At 37.3% G+C, this 12,736-nt stretch overlaps 2 protein-coding genes across 3 annotated transcripts; one reads left to right on the forward strand and one right to left on the reverse strand.

Annotated features, from left to right (window-relative positions):
* The first annotated feature begins 210 nt into the window (after positions 1-210).
* LOC123699149 (MAU2 chromatid cohesion factor homolog) lies at positions 211-10,985 on the forward strand. The gene is made up of 12 exons (XM_045646029.1): positions 211-469; positions 655-834; positions 2,052-2,174; positions 3,426-3,554; positions 3,817-3,925; positions 5,251-5,448; positions 5,809-6,006; positions 6,887-6,996; positions 7,247-7,348; positions 7,533-7,636; positions 7,890-8,092; positions 8,499-10,985. The coding sequence occupies exons 1-12, from the start codon at positions 245-247 to the stop codon at positions 8,705-8,707; spliced, it is 1,890 nt and encodes a 629-aa protein (XP_045501985.1). The 5' UTR covers positions 211-244; the 3' UTR covers positions 8,708-10,985.
* On the reverse strand, positions 10,857-12,635 carry LOC123699150 (protein ATP6V1FNB-like). Of its 2 annotated transcripts, none has more exons than XM_045646031.1 (3): positions 12,338-12,635; positions 11,830-11,987; positions 10,857-11,452 (listed from the first exon to the last, which is right to left on the reverse strand). In XM_045646031.1, exons 1-3 carry the CDS (start codon positions 12,491-12,493, stop codon positions 11,242-11,244), a joined length of 525 nt encoding a protein of 174 aa, XP_045501987.1. In that variant the 5' UTR covers positions 12,494-12,635; the 3' UTR covers positions 10,857-11,241. The 2 variants fall into 2 exon arrangements, with proteins under 2 accessions (XP_045501987.1, XP_045501986.1); XM_045646030.1 differs by having other exon boundaries at positions 11,806-11,987.
* Positions 12,636-12,736: the final 101 nt, after the last annotated feature.

Raw genomic sequence — 12,736 nt, forward strand, 5'->3', positions numbered from 1 at the left:
GCCGATCCAATTCGCAACATGTTGGGTTACACCCCCAACGTGCCCTCAACTATACTATTGACGACACAATCTGTCAGCTCACTGCAGATTGTGTCAACAGATTGTTACTGAAATTGAATCGTGAGTAGCCTGCTTTAATTTAAAATCTTTTTAATCTATTTAGTAATTCCATTTTTAGAACTGGTAAACCAAATGATAGGTTACGGAGTTGTCAACACCGTTCCCTCCAAGCAGAAATGTCAAAATGGCGTCAACGCAGGACGCTTGGTATATTTCTTTACTTGGTTTAGCGGAACATTTCCGCACATCAAATCCTCCTGACATAAAAAGTTGTATTCAATGTTTACAAGCTGTATTTAATTTCAAGCCACCGCAAAGAGTTGAAGCCAGAACACATTTACAACTTGGGAATATCCTTTTGACACACACTAAAAACATCGACTTGGCGAGAACTCATTTGGAGCAAAGTGTGAGTTTTCCGTGTTTATTTTGAATTAATGACGAAGTTGTGCAGTGATAGTGATTTCCAGTGAATATACATTTGTACTTTTTGATTTATTTATATATATATTTTTAATAATATTTATGTGACCAGTGGAATATAAAATGTAAACAATGTATATGAAGTGGGTCATAATAAGTTTTTTATTTCAGTGGTGTTTATCGCAGAGCATTAATGGATTCGACGATGTTAAATTTGAAGCCGCTAGTGTGCTTGCGGACCTATTTGAACAGCAGGGTCAGCCAACACATTCTAAACCTATATTACGAAAAGCGATTGAATTGTCACAGCACAGTGTATATTGGCACTGCAGGCTAATATTCCAACTAGCAGTAAGCATACATTTCATGTTAAATAATCTAACATTAACATTTTTGTTATTCATTACTCAGACATGAAAGATAAGTCCTTTTCAATAAACATGAAGATATAAAATTGAAGTGAATATGCATGTAATAATAGAGTCTGTCAAGCGAGTCTAGTCCCATGAAAAAGGCGGCAAATTCAAAAATCTTTTAGGTGTCAACACTGATATAGCACGCTAAAAATTTATTGATACTTACTTGAATTTTTGATAAAAAAAATATACTTGAAATTAATAAAAAAAGTATTTCAATGTAAGTATTTATTTGTCACAATCAGAATCAAGAAATTCATTACGCACAGAAATGATGAAAGTAACATGTCATAGCAGCAATTTTTGTCTGATAGTCTGTTTCAGATTTCATTTTTTTATTGTCTTCTATGGCCATGACTTGCTTAACTAAATTATGAATTGTGCTTTTTATTAATTCATCATCCAAGGTGGCTGAAAAAAAAATACAACAATTTTTAGAGTAGTTTTCACTTAAAGATGCCCCAGTAAGTTTCAAGGTCATGAACACGACGTCTGGATCTAAACCAAAACGGAAATCGTGATCACATCACAGTAAAATAAAAAAAGTTAGACAATTGTGCTAAAAGTATCAACACGTTTTTGCCAACCTACCTGATTTTGAAATGATTTCATCCAAGACTCGTCGTTTTTGCGATAACACGTCGTTAGATTCACTCTGTATATGATTATATTTATTAATCATTGTAAATAACAAGCTCCTGGCACTACTTTTAATAGGTATCGGCATTATAACATTAAAAAACTCAACAAAAACCGTATTATTACGAGGTTACAACAGAATTTGTGACAATCTGTTTGACAGGTCATAGTATTGCCATTATAAGAAATCAGTAAAAGGGTTGTGGACTCGACTCGCTTGACAGACTCTAGTGATAATGTTTCAAATTATGTTTTTAAAATGGAAAATAATATTATATTTCCCATCAATTATTGTAATTAAAGTAAAAAAATTACAAGATTATATTTGTTTTTTGTACGCTATATACACATTACACATATAGCTTTCCACCCGCTTTGTTTAAAACCTAGTAAATTATATACTAAAATATTCCTCTTCACTTGCTTATCTATTAACTAAAATCACATTGAAAACTGTTGCATAGTTTTAAAGATTTAAATACTATGTTGTGATTATTATTTTATTTTTTTCAGCAAATCCATGCCACTGAGAGAGAATATGAGGTAGCGAGTAGTTTACTGGGTGTTGGTGTAGATTATGCACAGATATCAAATGCAGCATACACAAGGGTACTGTTTTTACTAAGTAGGGTAATGGTGAGTAAAGCTTTGATCTTTTTATAATATTTATAATTCACTTTTAATATTAAATATTTAATTGAAATGGAAAATTATCTAAGAATAATTATTTTCTGTTAATAACTGTTATATAAATATGTACTCTAGTTCTGCTGTAATTCAATATTAGAAATATATATTTTACAGTACGTACAGTTTCTTCACTGTTCTATTATAAGTTGTTGTCTTTGACCCTGACATAAGGCTAATTATTTTTCACAAATATGTATTTATCTAATTTACAACAGCTGTTCAGTTATCTGTGCAATAAAAGAATAAAAACGCTATCAATAAATGTTGTTGCAATACATTACTGAAATAATACTTAAAATTAATAGTACTGTACCCAACTCCTGTAAATTTGCTTTCTATAGGATATTTGAAACATGTGTCTTGGGATTCTGTATACTGTATAAGTAATAATCCCAATGTAAGTGCATCTCCAGTATAGTATAGGGGGTCCATTCCAGGGGGTGATTTACACAACATGAAATAAATATATTTTAAAAAGTATTTTATGCGATTAATTTTTTTATGTGCCGTACTTTTTCGGTGGTTCAAAGGGAAAAAAACTGAAAAAGAAAAAAGTCGATAAGCTCTTATATTGTTCTAGATAGGTCACCTGGTGGTTCAAATGACCCATAACTTTTTCAACATGGGCCTGTAGTCTCAACTATAATCTAATATATAAAAATCAATGCCACTTTTCGTTGTAATTCCATAACTCGAGAACGGCTGAACCGATTTCGATAATTCTTTTTTTATTATATTCCTTGAAGTACGAGGATGGTTCTTATGTAGAGAAAACGTAAACATGTACCACGGGCGAAGCCGGGGCGGACCGCTAGTTCGATATAAAAATAGACATTAAGTCATAATCATCATTTTTAATTGCCCATTCAACTCACGTATAATGACTTATTAACTACAATAATTACTACAATTTATTAGTATCATTGTCTTTTTCTTTATATAGTATGTATGTGGGAATCAAACATTCCTACATTCTTTTATGATTCATAATATATTAGTTATTGTTTCCTATATTTAAATTTATAATTGTGTTTGTACTTCCTACTTTGCAGAAATTACAAACTACAAATTACAAACAACTACCATGTAAAAAATTGTGGACATTTTAATTGAAACCCCCCTTATTTATTTTAAATGTTCATCTCATAAAATATTTAAATTGTAGATTTTATTAAAATTAGTATATTTTTCTTGCAGTTATTACTAATAGACAAGAAGATACAGGAAGTGTTGCCACTTTTAAATCAAGCCGGTCATCTGGTTGAATCATGGGTTGGCAGTCCACATCAGAAGGAGTACCTCAAAGTGTTCTTTCTAGTTTTACAAGTAAATATATAATTTATTTAACCTATACTAATCATTTTTTGAAGTGAAACTTCTTTAAGCGCGTTGAGAGTTTCAAGAATTTCAAGATGGCGTCATGGCAATACCGTCACGTCTTGTAACGCGACAATTTTGTCAAATCTTGCCAAAGAAGTTTCACTTCTGACATGTTCTTTTTCATGTATGTAAAGATGATTTCAGAAAGACAAGTAAGTAGAAAAATTGACTTTTGATATCAAAGTTTATTTTATTCATATAATTTCAGGTATGTCACTATTTAATGGCGGGACAAGTAAAGAGTGTGAAACCTTGTTTAAAGCAATTACAACAAAGCATCCAGACAATTATGGCACCAACATGGCCTGATGATGATGGTAAAGTATTAATAGTAATTTTATTCACATAGTTTCAATGTATTTTTATATCATAATAACAATAAGCAATTAGCAAACATATTATACTATATAGGATTGAATTTTACTCATAATACTTTGTGTAGAAAATTTTACTCTACAGAAACATTTGATTATTTTCGAAAGGAATTGAATTGAAGAACTGCATTCATCAGTTCACCAATTTTAAAAATTCATTGTTATGTTTTGCATCAAAACTATTTGACTAATTTAAAAAATTATTCTAAGAATGTGTCTGATACATAATTCAAAGTATTAATTTAAACTGATTGACTTTAGATCATAACCAACTGACATAGGTATTATATTTTTTAACGCCGCGTTAGTACAACGACGCATTCGCGTGCGGCAGCGAATATCTGCGAAACTACTGCGTACCGAAATATCTGCTGAACGAGTAAACAGCAATGTTTTCGCCATGTTTGTGTAATGTCGCCTCTACACATAGGCCAGCGCATTCGCCAGCGCGCTGGCGGTGCGCTTGCAAACGCGCTTGTGAGTAATCCACACGTTGGAAGGTCGTTCAGTATGGTTTGGTTCGAGCCAATGTGCGGACGGATTCAAAATGGATGTAACAAACAAAGAAATAAACACACTTTCACATTTATAATATTAAAATAATATTAAAGTAGGATGCTCTTTGTGAAGTAAAACATTGTGAGGAAAACGGCATGTCCAAGAACCTTATTTATTTGGCACTTTTAATACATACAACATTTTTATTTTTATGGTACTTATTTTTTGGGTTCCACAGGCAGTTTTAACTCTGATAGAGCTCAATAAATTTAAATGTTTCCTCGTTACTCATATTGTTCGCCATTTTGTCAAGTTAGGTGTTAATTCGCCGCAAGAAAAAAACGTGCACTCCTGATCGCTGCTACAGTCAAACTGATCGCGCGGCCAATGTGTGGATGGTGCGCCAAGCTTGCGACAAGTGTCCTTTGATGTTTCCGACACCGCGCGGCAAGCTCGCAAGCGCGCTGGCCAACGTTCAAATACCTACCACCAGCGCGCGAACGCCCGTTCTACACATTGGACAAGTGCATGTGCCAACGCGCTTGCCAACGCGTTGGCCTATGTGTAGTGCCGGCATAATGGCCATTTCGCAGTTCCTTGCGAAACAATACTGACAAGGACGCAACTATTTCATCTATCTATGTCCTAGAGTGAGACGTATCATAAGCGAAAACCTGCCATACTACTGACAGATTTTTCGTTGTTTCGCTGTAGCTCGCGAATGCGTCGGTGTACTAACGGCGTTATAATAAAACAGTAAATGTTGGCAGCGGTGTGCGGCGGCGCGGGCGCGGGCGGGGCGGGCGCGGGCGGGGCGGGCGGCGGCGAGTCGTTCGTGTGGCTCTCGCGGCAGCAGCTCTACGTGCTCGTGTACCTCGTCACCGTCATGCACTCGGCGCAGGCCGGCTACATGGACAAGGCGCACAAGTACACGGAGAAGGCGCTCGCGCAGATCGACAAGCTCACTTGTATGTATTTTTTCTGATATCTTTAACGTCTTATTTGCTGTGTTTAATGGAAGTTAAATAAAGTATTGTATTGGATTTGTGAGTGTCAGTGTTAGTTTTGTTGGACGCGTTCCTTATCGCACTTTGCGAAAGAGAGCTTGATGAAATTAAGACCAAAAGTTGTAATGACACTTTTTGTTATAGTTGTAAGCGGTAAACGTAAGTTACTTTTCTCCATCTGCGTCTCCCTGTCTCTCGAAAGCGAGCTAGTTTTTTTAGTATCTTCGTTCCATCAGAGTGTCTCTTGACACCTCTCAAGTATATTTAAATTCATATTAAAATTTAAAACAGAATAATAAAAAGTTTTTGTTTGTCTATTAGCTGCAGGCGACGACACCAACTCGATAGCGAGCGGGCAGTCGGCGGGTCGCGCGGGGCGCGGCGGCGCGGCGCTGGCGTGGCGGCTGCGGGTCGCGCTCGTCGAGCACGCGGCGCTGTGCCGCCTCGTGGCCGGCGGCAAGGCGCACGCGCTGCACGAGATCGCGCGCGCCGCGCACCTGCTGCGCCACCCGCCCAACGGTACGTGCTGTGTGTGCTGCAGCGCGCTGTGCAGCACGCGGCGCTGTGCCGCCTCGTGGCCGGCGGCAAGGCGCACGCGCTGCACGAGATCGCGCGCGCCGCGCACCTGCTGCGCCACCCGCCCAACGGTACGTGCTGTGTGTGCTGCAGCGCGCTGTGCAGCACGCGGCGCTGTGCCGCCTCGTGGCCGGCGGCAAGGCGCACGCGCTGCACGAGATCGCGCGCGCCGCGCACCTGCTGCGCCACCCGCCCAACGGTACGTGCTGTGTGTGCTGCAGCGCGCTGTGCAGCACGCGGCGCTGTGCCGCCTCGTGGCCGGCGGCAAGGCGCACGCGCTGCACGAGATCGCGCGCGCCGCGCACCTGCTGCGCCACCCGCCCAACGGTACGTGCTGTGTGTGCTGCAGCGCGCTGTGCAGCACGCGGCGCTGTGCCGCCTCGTGGCCGGCGGCAAGGCGCACGCGCTGCACGAGATCGCGCGCGCCGCGCACCTGCTGCGCCACCCGCCCAACGGTACGTGCTGTGTGTGCTGCAGCGTGCCGTGGAGATATACCTGCCTGATTGGTCATTGAGGTTCCCCAGGACGCCGCGCATCAGCTGCAGCCCAATGGAACGCTTAACACGGTCTATGCTAATTCTTTTAGAACTTCCCGCTCATTCTCAAGCCCGCATCTTTTGTGAAATTAGTTGTCATCAAATTTTTCGACGGTAAATATAAATATAATTCATGATTTGTGCATTAAAAACAACAAAAAACTTAAAAATAAATCTTACTCGCGTTAAAAAATTATTTGCGTGAAGAAATTTTCATTGTGAAAAAAAAATAAGCAAAAATAGTGTTTCCCACACAATGCTAATATAATTTTTATGTCTGTTTGCAGCCCAGTGCGCAGCGGCGCACACCCCGCAGCTCCACTGCCTGCTGGGCCTGTACGCGATGTCCATGAACTGCATGGAGGCCGCCGAAGCGCAGTTCCACACCGCTATACATGTGAGTTACAGTTGCATGTATAAAAGACTACACATTTATATAGAAACTGTATTTTTTAGGAGTCTGTCACTAAATAATCACCAATAAAACCCTGTAATAACTTAGGCCCCGGAACCACAGACACAATAGAAAATCTATTGTGTCTTGGACCGATCGGGCCGCTTGGGGCTCAATGGGTGAACTCATTAAATATATCGTATTAGTTGTGAGGGTAATTGTGAAATAATGATTAGAAATTTTTTAATTTCAGATGTCACAAGAAAGAGATCTATGGATGTTTGCAAAACTGAATCTAGCAATTGTATATTTAAGAGGACGAAGAGATAATGATTTAGCTCAAATTATGGAACAGGTATGTTTTCTCAGTTTTTTTTATCTTTAATGTCGTGTTTTCTAATTTAATTTCAAAAAAGTAATTAAAAAATTCTTAGTAAATGTTTGTTGCTTGTAGTATAGCCATAGCGGCATACTACTACTATTTAGTAATTTTTTGCCATATTAACTTAAAAGTATCTAAAATCTATAAATAAATACAGGTACGACCTGAAGCGTTACCTGCGTACGCGCACGGTTTGCGCGCCGCTTCATACTACGTTCTGGGGCTACAAGCCTTTTTCCAAGCGCGGTATAATGAAGCCAAGTGAGTATACATTTATTTTACTACCATATTTATTGAGTAATAATGATTGTAAAATTATTTATTGTAATTGTTCTGTGTTTCCGGCTCGAAGGACCACACAATAAAAATTATTTTGATGGTTGTAAAATTACAAAATGCGTTTGTGAAAGCTTTATTCTACTATGAAATGTTGCTTATAAATTTTCTCTCGAAGGGCCACAAATAAAACTACATAGATGCTTGTAAAATAGATTTATTTTATTTCAATTTCCAGACGGTATTTAAGAGAAACGCTCAAGATGGCGAACGCGGAGGACCTCAACCGTCTCACGTCGTGCTCGCTCGTGCTGCTCGGGCACATCTTCCTGTCGATCAACAACTCGAGAGAGAGCATGAACATGGTGACCCCGGCTATGCAACTCGCTAGTAAAATACCTGATGTGCACGTGCAATTGTGGGCTTCGGCTATATTGAAAGGTATACTAGGTTTTAGATACAGGATTTTGTATAATGTGATTATTACAAGCTTTTCAACATTTTTTTGCAATAGAAACCAATTCTATATATTGCACAGTAAGAAGATAAATAATTAAAAACAATTATCGTCAAATGTGTGTAACTTGCACATGGTAGAAGTGACACCTTCTAAAGTTTCGGCTTCAAAATATTGTGACAAATGTAAAATTTACCATGAATAAAGGAGTATAATGCTTTCCATCTCATTTTCTCCTTCAAAAATGAATGTATGTCTCTTTCTATTGTCACTTTTTCATGTTACCATCATCAATTTACAACATTCAAAGAACAGAATGAAATCACATAGGTATAAACAAAAATCTGTGACAAAAAGCAGCTGTCTGAAGTAACATTTTGTGTTTTCCAGACCTATACCGGCTAGCGGGGGACACGGAGCGCGAGAACGAAGCGTACCAGATGCACTGCAACTTCTCGCAGGCGCTGCTCAAGGATCACTTCCAGGCGACGCAGCTGCCGCAGCACGCGCTCGTGCACTGGACCAGCGGGCCTCCGCCCGCGTTACCCGCGCCCCCTGCAGCCCCGCCTGCTCCAGCGCCTGGTGTGTCGCACACGTAGGAGTCGTGAAAGTGATAGTGATAGTGAAAGTGCAGTTATGGACTCATGCAGTACCCTCATTCCCGGCCAGGAAAACAAAATGCTAAAAAGTTACATGGAATCACTTAACGTTTGGACGTTTGGACCAGAGGTGCTCCGCCCGCAGTATTGCTCGTGCCCAGCGTGTCGCACTCGTAGAGACACACGTGAAAGTGTTTTTGCGAAATTTCCGCATACATAGACCTCACCATGCTTGAGTATAATATGGAATTCGGTGCCTACAGTGCCCAGTAAAACTAAAATGCTATATGAAATCACTTTACACAGTGCCAGGAAAAAAAGGAATCATGACTTCGGACATCCCACCCATCACCACCTAAGTGCTCTGTGCTCGACAGTGTATTCTGCATTTGGTGTATATCCAGTATAGAAAGTACCTGCATTCACCCATTGCATCAAACACTAATATTAATGTTACTTGTATACAGTTAACATCCTGTAAAGAACTAGTCCACGAATTCTACCTACTATTAAATCTACCAGTTTATATGATAAATAGCAATATTAATATGTACATGGTGTTGTGTTTTTTCACAATAAATTGAGAAAAGTAAAAATTACCAGAAACTCATAATTTAAAAAATCATATGCACAGGGAGGATATCTTTAACTTATGATCACTATGAATATTGCCTTATTGATACTGTAGGGAGATTTTTGCTTTTAATAATTCCATTAATTAATTCAGAGCATGATAAGGTATTATAATAATTAAACATTGTATTTGATATTAGATGCAAACAGTACAAAAATATGTTTATGCAGACTGACTTTGTGATAATATGAGATAACATTTGTGTCGTGGGCTTTGGTGTGAACGGAAACTGCATTTTAGGGGGAAATATTTAAAACCATGATTTCATTTAAGCAATAAAGTTGAAGTAAAAAATTATTATGAAAGCATTTGAAACAACAAAAACTCATAAGAACTTTTGATTTACGATTTTTTTTAATAATCTCCAATGTATTGATTTTTTTAATGGTTAAATTGCACGCGCATACAATAATCCTTGCGCGAGTAAACAAATTTTAATTTATTTAATGTTTCTTGGTCTAGATTAAAATGCCTTTAAATTAATTATTTAATGAAAAATAATTATTTTTAGATTTATAAATCATATTATTAGACGAGATTTTTAATAACTTATTTCAAAAAGGGGTTATATAATCAATTGATTCTGGAGTAAGAGTCTTATCAAATTGGTGCTTATAATTTACTCTTATTCTTTGGGTATTCATAAAAGAATATATCTTGATCATCATACAATTATTTAATAATTTTAAATAAATATTTATTTTTCTGGTATTGCCTTTTATGTCACACACCTGTATTACCTTTACTGTTGGTAATACAGAAAATTAAAATAGCAAAAAAAACGATCTATAAAAAAGAGCGTCTGTGCTGAGCACACGTGTTAAAGTGAAACTTCTTTGGCAAGATTCATTGATACCAAAATTGTCGCCTTACTCCATGATGTGACGGTATTGCCATGACGTGACCTTGAAATTTTACTCTCAACGCGCCTAAAGAAGTTTCACTTCAAAAATAATGACAATTCATACAAAGCACTCAAACCGTCTTTAAAATCGGTAGTTACACATAAGAGATTTTTATAATTTCTTACAAATTGTCCACTTTGATAATAGTGATATCATAGGATGGAATAGCCGAAATAAGAGTTTTTGTAAAAATAGATGTAATACCATATCCCTTAGTATTGTATTGTTTAGAGGTCGATGCGGCGCTTGAGACGCACTGCAGCACAATGCTGGTTAGCGTGCAAACAGACGATTTCACCAAAAGGACTGACTTATTTGTAAATAATTTATCGATGCGAAATAAAAGAACAAAGATGTCTCATATTTATTTGTTAGTGCGAATGTTGTTGGCGACTCGTCAGGTTGATTATTGTTAGTTGTAATCACTCATTGGTGTTTTGATGGACGGATTCGCTTACTGTATATTATAAAGGTACGTCACAATAGCTGTTAATTATTTCCGCGGTTATATTTTTGTATCTTAGACTGTTAGTTTCTTCCATATTCATGGATCTGTCCATTAAAACGTGCGATATCATTCTCGCGAGACGTTGTAAATTAAACACTTGTAATTTGTATACATTTTATTCGATTATTCCCAAACAGTGTGATGTGGCCTTACGCAATAGGTACATTTGCTGTTGTTAATATGTAAATAAAAGTTGAATTATTGTAAATAATAAAATATATGTTTTTTGCTATAAAATGTATTTTATTTACACTCCTACTTGGAACTTTTCCGTTCAAAGAACACTGCATTTCAATCTTCTGAAATATTTTACAGTAGTCTACAGAACGTCGACATGCTAATGATAATTTATAAAAACAGTTGCTCATAATATGAAGAGTACAATAAATAAATCACATTTAAACGATCACACTCATTTTCATATTGGACGTATGTATTTTAGCTACAACATTAATAATAAGTACTGCTATATTCCACGGAGTCACAGCTAGTTAAAATTACACGAATATTCGCTGCAAATAGACGTTTCCCCGCCAGCGGGCTGCGAATAGTGCCGCGGGTCCGGAGCCAAGTTGTTCTTGCGGTAGAAAGTATCACGTAAGATCGCACAGCGGCCGTGGTTCACGTCACGTGCACGCATTCTGCTTTGTTTCTGTTGCCAGCCGTAGTCAAAGCTGGTTGCAAGACGGAAATAGAACCTTGAACCGTCGGAATAAATTACTCTTTCATTTATGTTGTCATTTGATATTTATTCTGAATAAATATTTGTTAGTCTAGGACCAAAAACATACAAGAGACACGGTAAAATATCAGTGAATCTAGCCCGATAACCCACAAGTAGAAGTTTTTCAGATCAATTAGTAGTCACGACTACGGTAGCAAACGTATGTACGCCTACGCTGCGTCCTAACGCGGACTCGGTCCCTAAAATTCAAGAATATTCATAATAGGTATCCATATTTGGAAAATTATATTTACTAGAATTTGTATACGTAGTATATTATTATTATTATTCTGTGCTAGAATGTTTAGAATTATAAATGGTACTAACTTATCTTCTGGGGCTTTTTTATACCTAGCATGCAGATATCTTTCTGCGGCCCCCTTTTCCGTGCTGCCATACAACAAGTCTAACACTTCAGGCTCTATTGGCTTCATCAGATTTATGTCGTCACTTGGAACCACGCTATGTGGAGTGACTGGTTTGGGTTTGACGACAGGTTCATTGTAAATCTATATCACGTTTAAAAAAATATGAATAGGAGTAGTGCAGTCTAAACGTAATTATTTTCCTAAGTATATGAAGTAAATAAGTGGAACTAGGGAAGTTCCATCAAGAGATAAATTATATTGTTATTTTTTCATAGCAATCATAGTGAGAGACAATTATTAGTAGTACTTAGGTATGTAGTTAAAGAAATCTTAATTTTTCTTTTTCTACTCTACACTTTCAATTCTTCCAAGCTTAAACTGCTTACTGGATAAGGAAGAAAGTCTGTCCCATAAAATACAGATGTTAATTTATTTTATGAATGATAACTTTCTTAAATCATAAGATATATTCAATTAATTTGATGACTCACATCCAATAATTCTTTAGTCATTGCGATGGAGGCGTCAATCTCTCGAACCCGCTTTTCTTTAGCAGCAAGCAGTGCTGGCATCAAGTGCTCTTGGTACCAGACCCTTTCTCTCCTTTTAGTTTTTTTCATAGCATCAGCATAATATGCGTCCGTCATATTTATTACTAGCTTTGCCTTGCTTTGGTTTAGTATGTTTATTGTTGTGGTTTCATGTATAATATATTATGCTTATTAGGATGCTTATATTCACGAATAATTTTGAATAAATTACAAAAATTTCAAGTTACTTCAGCTAAAAATGTATAGTGACATTGTTGACAAAAAAATTATTGTCAGATTGTGAATTTTTTATAGGTTTGTACCTACCAACAATGATATTATATATAGAAACAAGAGGCC

Source organism: Colias croceus, chromosome 17 (assembly GCF_905220415.1).
Source record: "Colias croceus chromosome 17, ilColCroc2.1".
Lineage (NCBI taxonomy): Eukaryota > Metazoa > Arthropoda > Insecta > Lepidoptera > Pieridae > Colias > Colias croceus.

Coding starts and splice junctions, on each gene's coding strand:
- LOC123699149 (XM_045646029.1), top strand. CDS start 245: ATGGCGTCAACGCAGGACGCTTGGTATATTTCTTTACTTGGTTTAGCG. Junction 470..654: donor GAACTCATTTGGAGCAAAGT/GTGAGTTTTCCG, acceptor TTTTTATTTCAG/TGGTGTTTATCGCAGAGCAT. Junction 6,997..7,246: donor AGTTCCACACCGCTATACAT/GTGAGTTACAGT, acceptor TTTTAATTTCAG/ATGTCACAAGAAAGAGATCT.
- LOC123699150 (XM_045646030.1), bottom strand. CDS start 12,493: ATGACGGACGCATATTATGCTGATGCTATGAAAAAAACTAAAAGGAGA. Junction 11,988..12,337: donor TGACTAAAGAATTATTGGAT/GTGAGTCATCAA, acceptor AACGTGATATAG/ATTTACAATGAACCTGTCGT. Junction 11,453..11,805: donor AAAAAAGCCCCAGAAGATAA/GTTAGTACCATT, acceptor CGACGGTTCAAG/GTTCTATTTCCGTCTTGCAA.